Below are 16,881 nucleotides of genomic sequence, written 5' to 3'. Positions count from 1 at the left end.
GCCTTGATGGGAAAAGGTCTGGTTAGGTGGAGGTCCGCCAAAGTGTTGTCGGTACTTTTTAGTGATGATCCTATTGAAAGTAAAAAAGTAAAAAAGTGTTATCAAAAACAGTATATTAAAACACACATTATTAAAACAGTACTTTAACAAGAGAAGAGAGATAATACTTCAGTATAAAAGTAGAAGGATTTCATATATCTCTTAGATTCACTCACACAACACTCTGATATTAATGCAACAGCTTAAACCAACTAAAGTTTTAAGACAGTTGTAAACCGGAGCAGAAGGGAAGATTTCTTTAGAGAGGTTTGTTTGTCTCTCTTTATGATGCAGTGACGCTGGAACTTTGTTCGACATTATAATGTAAAAAAACAATAAAGTTAGCGACCATATCCGTGCCCAGCTCTGACCGTGCACACACACACACACACTCATGTTGTCCTGACTCACCTCTGGGGACATTACATGAATTTCCTGAAGACTTACTCTAACCATAACCGCTGGCCCAAAAATCAGCTTCACACACACATAAACACAAACACACACACACACACACACACACACACACACACACATACACATACAAACACACACACACAAACACACACACACACACACACACTCGCCAATCAGATCGCAGCTGGTTTGAATACAGACTGAAGCAATAACCTCCAAACACTGTTTATTCCAATAACATGTTTTTATTCCAATAAAGCTGCCGCCTGTTTAAAGACGCTCACATTAACCTGATCCCACCGCTCACTGCAATATTCTTTAAGGTGTTTCAGGGTGTATTAAGTTAAACTGTGTTGCTGCTCGGTGTCTGATTATCTGGTTTCCATGGTTACCTGTTCTTGGGGATTTACCTGCCAGAGAAATAAAAAAAAAATCGTTTGTTTACGAAGCTCGTTAGCAAATCAGCAGACGAGCTGTGTTTGAGGCGACAGCCAATCAGAAGCCATCCTCACTCAGGTGTCTCACATACAGTTTAGGATCAGAAAGAAGGAAAGATTTTACACATTAAACAATCACACCAACTGTCTGTCCACCTGCAGGGAGGCTCTGATGAAAAACTCTGCAAGTGCATTATGGGAAATGTAGGATCCAGTGTTTCTGGACTAAAAGTCAAGATATCTCTACCTCTGCTGCTCAGATTCTGTTTTTAATCATTCAGACCCAGAAACTATAAAAACTTCAATTCTGAAATGTAACTAGTATACGGCAGGTTTCCTGTGTGTGTTTGTAGTGTTTATTTAGGTGTATTTACCATATTACACTAAACTAAATGAAAGATAAAAGATCAGGAACACAGTGTCTGACTCTGTTGTGTAGAAGGTAAGGACACACTTCAGATCATCTGAGTGGGTGTTTGCTCAAAAGATTTGTGATTTATGAGACATAATGGTTTTGGACTGCCCACTACGAGTCTGTCCATTTCGCTGTCTACTTTTCTTCTTTTACAGCACGCCATGTGAAATTCTTTTTCTCAAGCTGAACTGATACTAAAAGGTGACGTGAAAACTCTGTTAACCACTGACTGGTCAGTCGTTTATCTTTCTATAGCTCCCTCTCCTCACTTTTGAGAACAATGTTAATATTTATATTAATTATATATAGCCTATACAGTATATCCTATGCATGTGTGTGAGTGTGTGTCATTCACTGTCCCTCAGGTTGTGGCATGTGGATATATATTGGGCAGTAAGATCTGTCCTGTCTCCTTCTCCCAGGAGTATTTTTAACTTTGAGAGCTCATTAAGCTCTGTGAAATCTGAAATTACAGAGTTGAACTTGTTGAAGTAAATGTTCCTTATTTCACTGAATGTTTTACATTGTAGGAGGAAGTAGTAGTCTAGTACTCTCTCTCTGCTGCTGTGCTTGAAACACAGCATTCACACGAGGAGAAAACAACACAGATGTGTCCTGTTGTACTTTGTATTTCCTGCTGCATTAGTTGGATATAATGAATGAATTAAAAGGAGAAAGGAGAAGAGGAGGAAAAGGAAACAGAAACTAAGAGCGTCTGTCTCCACACTAGATCACCTGTTGAATGTTTGATGGTTGTTTATTTGTGCTTCAGAATGTAACTGCTGTGAAACAATCAGAACATAACATTATATTTCTGTCACTCACGACTTTCTCTCAGAGAAAGTTTTCCACTGCTGTCTCTGTCACTCTCTCGCCCTCTCTCTCTCTCTTTTTCTCTCTTCTTTTTTAAAAATTCGAGAAGCCGACAACAAAGCCGAACTTTTATCAAATGAAGAGAGACGTCGTCTCCTTCTCTCTCTCATGGCAGGTTGTTCAGCTCTGATCCTGATGTGCAGTAGCAGAGCCCAGAAGTCCCGCCCCGCCACTGCAGAGCGGAGCATCTGATCACTTGTTTATTTAAAGTTTATTAATATTAAACATGTCGTGTGTCCAAATTTGTCACTGCACTTCCTTGGGTCCCCAGCAATGCACCCACCAAGTGTGGAGTACATTAGGTGAACGGTTCTTGAGATATGCAAAGGACAAACACACAGACAGACAGACAGAGATTCCTTGCTTTATATAGAGAGAAGAGAGATGAACCGCTGCTCTTTTGGTTCTGTATGAGCCACTCTCTGTTGTTAAACTCTTTTTATACCGCGGTCTGGGTGAATACTCTTTTCTGATTGGTCGGCATGTATGTGCTAAAACCAAGTACTGCACATGTAGTTTAATCACCGTTCTAAATTAATCCACTACCCAACCTGTAACCATAGCAACATTAAAGAGCACAGCTGTCAAAGCTTACACGTTATAAACTGAGGCAAGCACAGATGAGATATCAACTTAATAAACCAACGACCGGGATGAAAAACACATCAATGGCTGATTTTAACATTTCTTACAATCTATTTTGAGAATTTTGAAGAATGGGACACAGCAGAGGAAAAAAGAAATGGAGAAGAAAAGAAAGAAACCAAGTGAAAAATGGCACAAGGATCTGACACCTTACCTACGGCTGGTGGTGAGTACAGTGTGGCAAGTTTAATGAGCATTAGAGCTTGTATCAACTGCCATATATCACATTTCAATATAATAAGTAATAGGAGTTCAAATCAAGCAATTGTGTCTTTAAAGCCATGTTGAAACACCACAGGAAAAGCGGTAAAAAGACACCAGTGTCCATCATCCTCTTATAACTGAGTCTGAACTATCTATCTAGTCTATGTAGGCCTTCAGGTTTTTAAAATATAAATGTAACTTACAGTTGTAACAAGGCGTTACAACCGTCCCAGTATCATCAGCCATGTTTTCACCTCATGTGAACTAGCTTGACTGCTAGTTTGACACATGTTAGGAATTTCTATTTTCAGCTTACAGAACAGTGATGCTAATAATACTTGTTTGGATTCCTAGACATTTGATCTCAAGACAGTATCCAAAAAATACATCTGATAGAAAAGTTGAATTTTTACCTAAAGAAAACATTTTTCCTGGTAACTTTTTCTGGGAGTTTCAAATGTGGCTCCTTTTTTGTAAGCAAGAAGACAATCTAACTGAGCATGTGCAGAGTGAGTATAATCACTGTAGCTTGTTTCTGATTGGAGGAATTCAAGGTGTTACAACCGTCCCATGTTACAACTGTCCCTGTTCTCCCCTACTCCTGGGAGCTGATAGGGTGAATTAGGGTGAGATATTTAGCTGATAAAAGCATAGACTATATGATTTTTATATGCTTTAATAATCCATCCTCCCGCTTCCCCAAATTACTTATTCAAATTAATTTCTTGCCTCTCAGATGAGTCTCTCTGCACCCCTCTCCCGGATCTACACAAACTACAGCCTACGGAGCACTGCTGTGGGTCTGGTCTTGGATGTGGGCCTGGAAAGTGGCCGGATTATGTCTGTGACAGGCCACCGATGTGAGACCTGCCTCACATCATACTGGGTCTCATCCATATCGGAGAGGGACACATGGGGCCAGATGTTGTCTTGCCATACCTCCACAAGCACCGTTACCCATCATCAAAGCTTGACTAGTCGTTGATTGTTAATACAGGCTCATTAACAGCTTCATTGCAAGAAAAAAAGGTAGGCTAGTTTATTTTTTGCTGGTTGAAGGCTAGACCTGTTCTAAATTGTTAATATAGACTATTTTGTTATCTGATATAGTTTAATTGAAATAAAAATGAACCAATAAAATTGATGAACTAACAAACCAATAAATGAGCACCTGTTTGGTATGTCTCTTATTTAACCTAATCAATTTAGTGAATGTCTATGAAGTAGCGCTGCAACTCAATTAACTAAAGCTCAGCAACATTAAAATTTTGTCATTTCCTGGTAACCTGTTAGGTCTATGTCTGCACAGTCACAACATGATGCAGCCATAACCGTCGCTTACCTCACCCTGTTGTAATTTGTACTTTATCATGCAGGTCATACTGCTTGGTTGTAAAAGGGTTGAGAATTCTTCCTTGTCATGACATCAGTAAGCTCCTTCTACATAACCTTTTGATTTTGACTGCAAAACTTTAACCAAAAATTTGCGATTGCTTTTATTTTATATTGTTGGCAAATGACCGTGGTGTAAGCAGGATGACCTACTCTTTGATTATCCCTTACATGAACCACTCTGTTTAACTCTTTATATCCCGAGAAGGGAGGCCTCTCAAAGTGTTTCTCAAAATCAGCTGCACAAACTTCCTGAACTACATAAAATAGTTTGTTTTAATGCAAACAAAATTAAGTTTAGAGGTTTTAATGTGACAGGAAATCATCTGGGGACAAACTAACTGATGAGCATCTGATGTGAGATTACATAGTATACATCTGTTACCATGGCAACAGCAGAGCATGTCCTGTCACATACAGGACTGACTGTTGTGAAACACTTTTTTTAAATGAAATATACGTGTTTGAGCTGCTTCCTGTAACTAAAATCAAAAACATCCTGCGGTTAGAGGCTTCAGTTCTGAGAAGCTGCTCATCAGTTAGTTTGTTTCCTGGTTGATGAGATAAAAGAGGAAACAGAACATGTTATTAGCAGAGGAGAGCTGACGAGTCCGTCAGACAGAGACAGAGACAGAGACAGATGGTCTAGCTGGTCATGGATCACCTGCTGATGGTGTTGGTGTTGCTGTGGAGTTCAGGTAGGACTCTGCTTTAATGATGGATGTGTGAAAGTTTTAAAACTCCTTTGTAAAAATACTGAATTTAAGTCAAATCCTGCATTCAAAACTTCTGACGGTAAACTTTATCAGTAAAAAGTAGTGAAGTATCTTCAGTTCAGTCCTGATAGTTTCACATCGCTTCTTTTCACAGAGTTTAATGACTGATGTGTTTACATGTAAGTTATAATAAGTTGAACTGTGATGACAAAAATGCATCCAGTCATCAAATTAAAACTAGTTTGTTTCACTGAGTTTCTGCAAAATCTGACATTTGGAGATACAAGGTTTTCACCGGACAACAGTGTTGTGTTTTGAATGTAGAATCTGTAAAGTAAGAAGTAACTGCAGCCGTCAGATACTGTGATGATGTAATGATTTACGTTTTGGAGACTTTACTTATGTCCCCAAAGGGTACAAATACAAGTACGCATGCATACGCACACACAGTCATATATTACCAACTGAGGACTGCTGTTTCTTGTTATTTTGGAGGAAAAAAAACATTTTCAGCTCTTTTTTTCACAGTAAAACTGCAAATGTGCATTTTAAATTTATTTAAAAGAAATGACCAAGAGGGTCCCTGCAACCCTGACGCATGTCTACCTATCAAAGAGGGGACCTGTGTCTGTGACCACAAACTGAATTGGTACAAAGTCTTTAGAAAATTAAATTTAAAGAACTGTTTACTACATGTATCTATGTTTTGATCATGAAAATATTGTAAAAAATGTTTTTAAACTATGTTACACCAGTGACTTCATGTCGCATTAGGGGCTCACATGTTGATGTGTTACTATGAAATGTGTGGCGAGTGAATTTTAAAAAGGATTTTCTTCATCCTGTGATTCACGTCTCGTTTTGTAGTTGCTTTAGTTGTCAGTTACTTAATTCTTTGAGTCTTTCTATCATGTTTGACTGTTCTGAGTCAAACTCACACTACAGTTTGTTGATGAGCATCTAAACTAATTCATTATTATTAACACACCTATCAGACCAAACCAACACACACACACACACACACACTCACACACACACATACACACACGCACACACACACATACATACACACACATACACACACACACACACACACACACACACACACACATACACACACACTCACACACACACACTACTGCAACTACACTCGTCTGGGTAGGGCATGCAGGAGGCAGAACGTGACGTTTTAACATGAACAAGATGAAGATGAGAGGTTTTTCTCTGACAGCGTCGGACATATTGTCTATCATGTTGTTCATATTCACTCATGAGTGAATTCTTCAAAAAGGCTCCATGTCTTTATTGCTGCATCGTTCCATCAGATGGAAATAATCTACATTTCTGCTGCTGCATCATTTTAGACACATTTCCCCAAAATTTTGGGGGACAGTTTGGGTATTTTTGAAAACTTTGGAATCTCAACTAGAATTTAAAATAAAGTCCTGCAAGTTTAAACAAAGTCTGGCAGTACAGCATGAGCTCATACTGAGGATGATGATGAAGAAAAGGCTGATATCTCAAAATCTGGTGAAATAATTCTAGTGAACTGATGCTTTAACCTGCGGTTAGAGGCTTCAGTTCTGAGAAGCAGCTCATCACACATACAGTCTTTAAATAGCACAGTGGTTATATGATGTCACCACACAGGATTTCTGGGTATTGAAGTCATTCTGAGCTGCTGTGTTGCATTAACTCTATATGAACCAGTCTGTCGGTTAACTCTATATGAACCAGTCTGTTGGTGAACTCTGTATGAACCAGTCTGTTGGTTAACTCTATATGAACCAGTCTGTTGGTTAACTCTATATGAACCAGTCTGTTGGTGAACTCTGTATGAACCAGTCTGTTGGTTAACTCTATATGAACCAGTCTGTTGGTTAACTCTATATGAACCAGTCTGTTGGTGAACTCTGTATGAACCAGTCTGTTGGTTAACTCTATATGAACCAGTCTGTTGGTTAACTCTATATGAACCAGTCTGTTGGTTAACTCTATATGAACCAGTTTGTTGGTTAACTGTATATGAACCAGTCTGTTGGTTAACTCTATATGAACCAGTCTGTAGGTTAACTCTATATGAACCAGTCTGTTGGTTAACTTTACATGAACCAGTCTGTTGGTTAACTCTATATGAACCAGTCTGTTGGTTAACTCTACATGAACCAGTCTGTTGATTAACTCTATATGAACCAGTCTGTTGGTTAACTCTATATGAACCAGTCTGTTGGTTAACTCTACATGAACCAGTCTGTTGGTTAACTCTACATGAACCAGTCTGTTGGTTAACTCTATATGAACCAGTCTGTTGGTTAACTCTATATGAACCAGTCTATTGGTTAACTCTGTATGAACCAGTCTGTTGCATTAACTCTATATGAACCTGTCTGTTGGTTAACCCTATATGAACCAGTCTATTGGTTAAGTCTATATGAACCAGTCTGTTGGTTAACTCTATATGAACCAGTCTGTTGGTTAACTCTATATGAACCAGTCTGTTGGTTAACTCTATATGAACCAGTCTGTTGGTTAACTCTACATGAACCAGTCTGTTGGTTAACTCTACATGAACCAGTCTGTTGGTTAACTCTACATGAACCAGTCTGTTGGTTAACTCTACATGAACCAGTCGGTTGGTTAACTCTACATGAACCAGTCGGTTGGTTAACTCTACATGAACCAGTCTGTTGGTTAACCCTATATGAACCAGTCTATTGGTTAAGTCTATATGAACCAGTCTGTTGGTTAACTCTATATGAACCAGTCTGTTGGTTAACTCTATATGAACCAGTCTGTTGGTTAACTCTATATGAACCAGTCTGTTGGTTAACTCTATATGAACCAGTCTGTTGGTTAACTCTATATGAACCAGTCTGTTGGTTAACTCTACATGAACCAGTCGGTTGGTTAACTCTACATGAACCAGTCTGTTGGTTAACCCTATATGAACCAGTCTATTGGTTAAGTCTATATGAACCAGTCTGTTGGTTAACTCTATATGAACCAGTCTGTTGGTTAACTCTACATGAACCAGTCTGTTGGTTAACTCTACATGAACCAGTCTGTTGGTTAACTCTGTATGAACCAGTCTGTTGGTTAACTCTACATGAACCAGTCTGTTGGTTAACTCTGTATGAACCAGTCTGTTGGTTAACTCTACATGAACCAGTCTGTTGGTTAACTCTACATGAACCAGTCTGTTGGTTAACTCCATATGAACCAGTCTGTTGGTTAACTCTATATGAACCAGTCTGTTGGTTAAGTCTACATGAACCAGTCTGTTGGTTAACTCTACATGAACCAGTCTGTTGGTTAACTCTACATGAACCAGTCTGTTGGTTAACTCTATATGAACCAGTCTGTTGGTTAAGTCTACATGAACCAGTCTGTTGGTTAACTCTACATGAACCAGTCTGTTGGTTAACTCTACATGAACCAGTCTGTTGGTTAACTCTATATGAACCAGTCTATTGGTTAAGTCTATATGAACCAGTCTGTTGGTTAACTCTACATGAACCAGTCTGTTGGTTAACTCTATATGAACCAGTCTATTGGTTAACTCTACATGAATCAGTCTGTTGGTTAACTCTGTATGAACCAGTCTGTTGGTTAAGTCTATATGAACCAGTCTGTTGGTTAACTCTATATGAACCAGTCTATTGGTTAAGTCTATATGAACCAGTCTGTTGGTTAACTCTACATGAACCAGTCTGTTGGTTAACTCTACATGAACCAGTCTATTGGTTAAGTCTATATGAACCAGTCTGTTGGTTAACTCTACATGAACCAGTCTATTGGTTAAGTCTATATGAACCAGTCTGTTGGTTAACTCTACATGAACCAGTCTGTTGGTTAACTCTATATGAACCAGTCTGTTGGTTAACTCTATATGAACCAGTCTGTTGGTTAACTCTATATGAACCAGTCTGTTGCACTAAAACATAATTCTGGCTTATTTTCATAGTTTTGTTCATCATTTCTATCAGTAATAACAACATCGTACTCAACAAGTTAATATCAGAGATCTGTGAACATGGTGACATCATTAAAAAGACGTCTGATAGGTCAGAAACACGAGCAGTCAGACGATCAGACAGGAAACAAACCAACATGTTAGTTTTCCTTTACCTCTGTATGAAGCGTCTGTTGAGCTTGTGTTCATGTGTTCATCTCATCTGCTGCTCTTCAGAGAAGAAGCAGAAAGTAGAAGCAGTGAGGTCGAGAAAAAAGGTTTTAAAGTTTCAGACTTTAAAGTTTCAGACTGACCAGGCAAAGAGAGACGTTTGTTTTTCCTTCATTTTTTGTCTTTTTATGAGGATTATTTTCACCCTAGAATAATTGAGAGTACCTCATACTGCAGTAGCTCAGTTTTCTAGTTACTGTAAATTTAACATGTTATTTTCATACACAAATTATAATTGTAGCATCGACTTCAACATCTGTGTGTTTTCAGTGAGATGAGCTCTGAGCTGCTGCAAAGCCTCACAGTGTTTGTTCAGTTCACAGCTCTGCAACAATATAAATATTAATTTTCTGATTTTCTCTGCAGGACTCCAGGCTGAAGATAAACACCAACCAACAGGTAAAAAGAGAGAATATATCTCATCTGGTCTGGGAACGCCTCTGATCCCCCAGGAGGAGCTGGAGGACGTTACTCGCACCTCCATCAGTGCTGGACAATGAATCCACTTTGGTTTATGAACAAATACCCTCAAAACTAATAACTAATAAAATATGCAAATGTTAGCATTGAAAAGTGAAAATCTAGATTTTGGACGTCATCACTGCTCGCTGTAGAGCTGCACACCGCTAATTTCTATAAAATCTATATCAGATCTATTAAATACAACGCATGGCATTGTGGGATTGTTTGCAGGAAGTAGTGTACATGACATGAACACGACTTTTTTGTTCCATTGTGGAACATTTGAGGCTCTAAATGTTGGATAAATTTACACACAGAATTCAGACACTGAAATAAAATGGAGGGTAAATAGAGTGAACTTTGTAGTAAATAGTGCGTGATTTCAGACACAGTCTTAGTCTTGCTTCTATATCTGGTCTCTTGTGTATTGTATCCCACAATCCTCTGTTTTCCTCCAGGTTCTCAGTGTGAAAGCACAGCCAAGGCTGACATCGTACTGTTGGTCTGTGAATCCAGGAACACCACCTCTGAAGACCATGAAAACATTAAATCCTTTCTAACTCAAATAGTCAACAACTTCAACATCGGCCCTGACAAAGTCCAGATCGGTAATATTTTTACTACAACTATTCACACTACTGCTCCTGGTACTATTACTACTACTGCTTGTGTATAAAGTACTAAAAATACTAAAATCTTTACACCACAATGTGAAAATATTCAAATACAGGTGCAGGTCCCGAATTCAAAATGAGCAACAAAGCAGTAAAATGGGACATGATAACCAGAGTATTCAAGGTTATGGCTGATGTGAGGATAAAAGGACCATACCAGTGGTTTTACATGTTTAAGCTAAATAACTGCTGTCTGCATACAGCCTCCATTACTGCCAGTTATTTCCCAAAACATGCAGACATATTTTAGCTTTGTAATAACTTGCAGAATTCTCAAAATGTTCAAAATGAAATGTTCAGGTGATACACCTACCTTAAAATCCAGTGCTTCATCTACTGAAACACACATTTATAACTCATAGTAATTATGATTCAGCTTGTAAAACAATCTTTTATCCAGACACTGATTTCCATGGTGGAGATATACTGTACATTCCTTCTGTGTAGGTCCGTGTTGGATCAGTTAGCAGGACAGATGTTCTGACTGAACAGACTCTGTGAAGCACACCGCATTTCTGAACAAAACATTCTAGCTAGGAGGGATGCACAACTTTGTCATGTTGGTTCATCCACAGCATCACTGCCTCGCTCCAACTCCTCCAACAATGGTGTCAATGTCCATTTCCACCAGGAAGGAGCCTCTAAAGTCATGTACCAGAGTCAGACAGTAGACTCAGGGGTTATTAGCCTGTTAGCCTGTTGGTCCTACTGGACTGAACTGCTGGAATGGCCCTTTAAGTCCTCTGGTCCCTCTATGCATATGCAGATTAGTACAGACATCAGTGTGTGTGAGACATGTGATGTGTGTGTATGAGTGTTGGTGCAACGATGACAACAAGATAACAGTAATAACAGTAATAAACCAACAATTATCATTATTATCATTGTTATTCTATTAAAATCAAAAGCTGGGTCAATGTGTCAGTTTCACACATTTCTGTGTTTTCTGCAGGTCTGCTTCAGTACGCTGACAGATCAGTGACCCAGTGGTACCTGAACGCCCATCAGACCAAACAATCCCTGCTGGAGGCCATAGCCAACCTGCCACAGAGAGGAGGAGACTATGACTACTACACAGGTAATTTAACAGCAGGCTGTCTGATCCACACCAGCTTTACACTGTGAGGGACTGAGGCAGAGACTCTGATTAGATCCAAATATATTTACTTTCTGTATTTAGGTCTGTCAGCGGTGGAAAGTGAAACTGTCAGTGATCTGTATTTTGTACAAAATTTTAACTTAAAGTATTTATAGTATAGAATATATTGAATATATCCAGCAATTTGTGAATGAAATTCACCTGTTTGACAGATCAAGAAAACTGTGTCTCTGCTAACAAATAACATCTTCAGAACAGACTTCAGATAAAGTTAGTAAGAAGTATTTTCATTTATGGTGATTCCAGAAATAGTAGAGTTAAAACAGAAATTGGATGAATGATGACAGTAATTTCTATTATTGTTACGATCATAATATTAATAATAATGTTATTGTTATAGTCTTATGATTATTAATATTGTGATATAACATTATTGTTATAGTATCATGGTATAATGTTATATATCACAGACAGCTGATGCTGTTATAGTGATAGTGATTATAATAATTATAATAATACAAATAAAAGTCTCACAATAGAATTTGAAGCTCTGTGATTGGATGTTTCTGACTGAAATGCATCTTGGGAGTCGTAGTTAACTTCTCTCTTTCAGATTTTATGTCTACAGGCTTCTAGCTTTGACTTTTTATCAAAGAACCAGATATTTTGTTACACAGGTGTTGAAGTGCTGCAGCTGTCAGTCACCTAACAGTCTATGAACAAAGTAACGGGACCTTTATGTCTGGAACAAGCAACACATGAAATAAAGTCTCTGTATCTTTTAAAGGCTCTTTATTTCTGTCATACAGGAAGAGCTCTGAGTCACATCCAATATGATTTGTTTCAACCCAATAAGGGAATGCGTTCAGACTCCCAAAAAATTCTCATCCTGATTACTGATGGAGAGTCTGAGGACGACGTATCCCTCGACTCACAGCGCCTGAGAGACGACGGCATTGAGATCTACACTATTGGTGATTGACTTTCTCTCTGCAACTCTGAAACTACATTATTTTACCATGAAAGAATAATGTGACATTAACATGAATTAAACATGATATTTTGCTACAATGAAAACGTTAGTTAGTAAGACTCTTAAGATGATGTGTATGACTGCATTTCTAGTTTATATCAGTTAATGTCTTACATTATTAAATCAAGTCTTTTAATAGTGGGCTGAAATGAATTAAACCAATCTGCTGCTCACAAGGAAGAAAGTAAATCTAAATATGTGGTGTGCTTTGGTAGTGATAATGAAGGACATATGATTTCTGTTTAATGGGATTAAACATGTACAACCATCAGTTTTAACATTTTTCTCTCAGGTGTAAAGAATGTAAACGAGACTCAGCTGAGGACCATCGCCTCAGATCCTGATGAAATTCACATGTTCAGTGTCATCGACTCCTCGTTCCTCCTGGACATCGTTGCCAACCTCACCATCAACCTCTGTAACAGTGCCAACAGCTTAGGTAGGCAAAGAGTCTGTTATCATCAAACAGTGATACATGTTAACACCACACTGATCTGCTGGTGTCAGAATTAATCTTTAGATATCAAGTTTTAAAAGCTGTTAAACATTTTGGATTCTTGCAGTTAGATGTAAAGTTATTTTATTGCTGGTTAGTTCTTTATTTTAATCTATTGTATAAGAAAATCAGAATATTGTCAGACTCAGGTATGATAAAAGAGAAAAGATCAGACACACTAGACTTTCAGCTGTTTCCAGTATTTCAAAGTTCTGTTGAAGTTTTATAAATTGTCTGAGCTTAATGTCATTTGTACCAACATGGAATCACAGTGTGGACAGTAGGATGAAGGTCCAAGATGGAAGGGATGTGTTCAAACATGTCCGAAATTTGGCACTGGAAAAACGGTTTGGTAGTTTTTGCCTAATTATTGAATCACCAATCAAGAGGAACTCGGGGTTTCTGTAGCTCTTGTTGTACACGGAGAGATTAGAGGGTGCACCGATGGGGAAGTGCTCAGGCCGATCAGTAAGAGTGACCAGCAGGACATCTCATTACTACGACTCATTGTGAATTACTACTCTCATTATGAAACTCAACAGCAGGAGAGACTAACACAGGAACATTTTCTTCTGATTAATGTTACTGGAGAGCTGTTGAAGGAACCAGGAAAGAGACCTTGCTTCTTGACCCATCAAGAGGCCTCCCTGGTGGAGGTCCTGGGAAGGTGAAGACACGCTGCCGGTTAGTTCCTCCAGCGCGGTTAAAGAGTCAGACATCGTCATATCCTGTGGGGTCAAATAGAAGAAGAAAGACCGTAAGCCTTCACCTGACAACAGTTGCCCAGGAGGATTTATTTAGTGTTTTTTCTCAAGCAGTGAATCCATTTTCTTCCGACACAAAGGCCGAGGCACCTGGAGTAACATCAGCCTCTAGTGCAGCCAACTGAGAGCCAAGTTGAGCCTGCCTTTGAAGGAATTCATTAACCCTTTGAACTCTGCAATAGAGATGGTCCACCAGTGCCTACATTGCTATTTTTGCTTATTGTGATGTAATTTCCAAGAATATCTTAAAATGCGTCATATCCCTAAAATCTGGACAACCTAATCTAAAAGGTTATATAAGTCCATAAACCATAGTGATTGATATAAGTATTGAAAATGTCATAAATAAAAATATACAAAAAACTGACTTTTTTCATCAAATCTGAATAAACACAAAAAACATATTGATCCAAAATCATTGTAAATGTAGAAACATGAAAAAAATATTTCTCAGCACAACTAATATAACTAGAAATATGTACATTTTTTAGTTAATATATGCTCATTTTTATGAGCAGGGTGCAAGGTTCTTGTTGTAGTCGTCATGGCTGTCAACGACGACACACAGGCACTCTGAAAACCTTCCACATGAACGGTGTGTTTCTCAAACACAACTTGCTTTTTTTGTGCCCCTCCGTGGCCTTCTTGGACGCATCCTTACCCATAGCAATTGCTACAGGTGTGTGATGGCACTGCTGCCTCTCCTGAGGTGCTTCTGAGAGGTCCAGGGACTCCAAACCACTCAGCAGAGAGGAGCTCCTGGGAAGCATCATGGCTGCTCACCTCTGGTGGCACACAGCTGTTTGTAGCAGCCATGTCAAAAAAGTGATACAAAATTGTCTTGTACCACTTTGTGCTCTTTTTGCATGTGGAGTAGTATCCAATGAGCTGGTCAGAGACGTCGACCCCCCCTATGAAGCGGTTGTACTCCCTCACAGCAGTAGGACCCTCTCATAACCATCGCTGGTTTTCCTCCCTCTCATCACTGAGTATGCAGTGTGTACTCAGACACCTCTCTCGTGTCCATCCACTTCACAAACAGGAGCTGCCCATCTCTGATCCACCGTATGGATCCTCTCAGAGATTTCCTCGTCAGGGTGTTCACCGTGGTTGCTGGTGTTCCCACTCTGCCCACAGGTCCCACAGGCTCCGATGCCAATGTCCCAGAGGTGCCTGAAGAGTGCTGGGCTGGTGTAGAAGTTATCACAATAAATGTGATAACCAGATCCCAGGTATTCTTTGTTTACAAGCGACTCAACAGCATCGAAGGACAGTCCCCCCCCCACTGACTGTTTTGGCCTTTCCTGCATTGTGTGTGTATTGTGTTTCCAAGAGGTCTTGGAGGTGTTTGTATTTCATCTCCTTGATCTTCTGGCTCTCTGTGTAGAGTGGTGTGACTGCAGGTGTGACTGCAGGTGTGACTGCAGGTGTGTCTGCAGGTGTGTCTGCAGGTGTGTCTGTAGGTGTGACTGCAGGTGCGTCTGCAGGTGTGACTGCAGGTGCGACTGCAGGTGTGACTGCAGGTGCGTCTGCAGGTGCGTCTGCAGGTGCGACTGCAGGTGTGACAGACTGGCTCCAGCTACTGTTTCGATGTTGATGACCTACAGTTGTGGGAGGGCACCTTCAGGAGATCCTGAAGAAAACTCCTCATGAAGTCATGAGCCTCACCTCTGTGGCATGTTGCTGCATGCTTCTGTGTACGTTCTGTGTCTTGCACCCAGTGAAGAGCAGAACATTCTCCTATTGCAAGCGTTGACAAAAACAAACTCCTGCACACCCTCTTTGTCTGCCCATCAACTTTCAAAAAGAAAACAAGAGTAGATGACCTTGAATTTTCACACCTCTTCTCCTCTGTACTGGGGTGACGTCTACCAAACGACGCACATACAGTCGTTTCTCTTCCCAGTTCATGTTCTCCTAAAAGCTTTTAAAGATCTTCTCCCTGTCTGCCTCTCCAATTTTACTGTAGTGATGCTTGGAGGACTTCACACATGCAGCTGACCGGCATCTTGGTCTCATAAGTCGGGGCTCCTTGGTAATCTCTTCATCCTTGATCCTCCCAATGTAGGGCTGTCCCATCATTCTTCTCTTTTTCTGCACACACCTCATCCAATTACTTTCATTCTGTGCTTTCTTCCTCCAACTGTGTCATCCTCAGCCCCAAAAAGTACAACAACAAAATAATATTAGTGTGTGTGTCTGTTATCCATTGTGACTACTGCTGTGAAATGTGCTCATCTATCCACTCAACACTCATTATAACTCTTATACATTGTAATATCAATTCCTATACAACTCATCAATCATTATCACATTATTCACGCTACCTGTGTCCACTTCAAATTCCTCTCTCTCTACACTCTCCAGTTGTGTCTCCTCATCCTCTCTCTGAGCTGGCATCACCTCTCCATACTTCTGGGTCTTCTGCTCTGTCACTCTCTCCATCTGTGCTGTCACTGTCTGTATCTGTGTCTATAACTGGCCGTAGCTTGCTCACCTCCTCATATGACACATTGACCATTGCACACATTTCCTCCAGGGACACAGACATTGCTACTGTAAAAATAAAAAATCAAACAAACAAAAAAACACAGTCATATCAGCTTAAGTTGCCTCAACAGGTTATATTAGCATCATGTTGATGTAAGAAGTTTGTTATCTAGCAAACTAGACGACACATCTGTAATCTGTGCTATACAACTGTTCACTAAACACCGGCACTGAGCCTACCGGTGTTTAGTGAACACGGTTGGTAAAACAAAGTTGAAGGTTTGCGGGTCAGGTTGGGGTGGTTAATTATTTTTGCATGTTGGACGGTGCAGATTGTATGGTAGCCCTGAAGTGCAAATCACTCTCTCACTCTCTAATCTGTTCTTACTTTCAAATTCAGAAAAAGCTTTATTGGTATGAATGTTGCAGGTAAATATTCCCCAAACTAATGATGGTTCTCTCTCTCCAGACTCTGTCAGGCTGGTGAATGGGAATAGTCTGTGTTCAGGCAGACTGGAGGTGAAGTCTGAGCAGTCGTGGTC

The 16,881-nt window shown here is 39.7% G+C and overlaps 1 protein-coding gene across 1 annotated transcript in view; it reads left to right on the top strand.

The window, feature by feature from the left end:
• The first annotated feature begins 5,077 nt into the window (after positions 1 to 5,077).
• Positions 5,078 to 16,881, top strand: part of LOC121887310 — a 46,720-nt gene continuing 34,916 nt past the window's right edge. Inside the window, exons 1-8 of the mRNA XM_042398041.1 lie at positions 5,078 to 5,120; positions 9,688 to 9,720; positions 10,242 to 10,391; positions 11,410 to 11,535; positions 12,366 to 12,530; positions 12,882 to 13,028; positions 13,677 to 13,752; positions 14,892 to 15,029. Coding sequence (XP_042253975.1) covers positions 5,078 to 5,120; positions 9,688 to 9,720; positions 10,242 to 10,391; positions 11,410 to 11,535; positions 12,366 to 12,530; positions 12,882 to 13,028; positions 13,677 to 13,752; positions 14,892 to 15,029 — 878 coding nt within the window. The remainder of the gene's footprint in view (positions 5,121 to 9,687; positions 9,721 to 10,241; positions 10,392 to 11,409; positions 11,536 to 12,365; positions 12,531 to 12,881; positions 13,029 to 13,676; positions 13,753 to 14,891; positions 15,030 to 16,881) is intronic.

The sequence above is a fragment of the Thunnus maccoyii genome, chromosome 20 (assembly GCF_910596095.1).
Source record: "Thunnus maccoyii chromosome 20, fThuMac1.1, whole genome shotgun sequence".
NCBI lineage: Eukaryota > Metazoa > Chordata > Actinopteri > Scombriformes > Scombridae > Thunnus > Thunnus maccoyii.
This window is presented reverse-complemented; position numbering and strand designations above follow the sequence as displayed.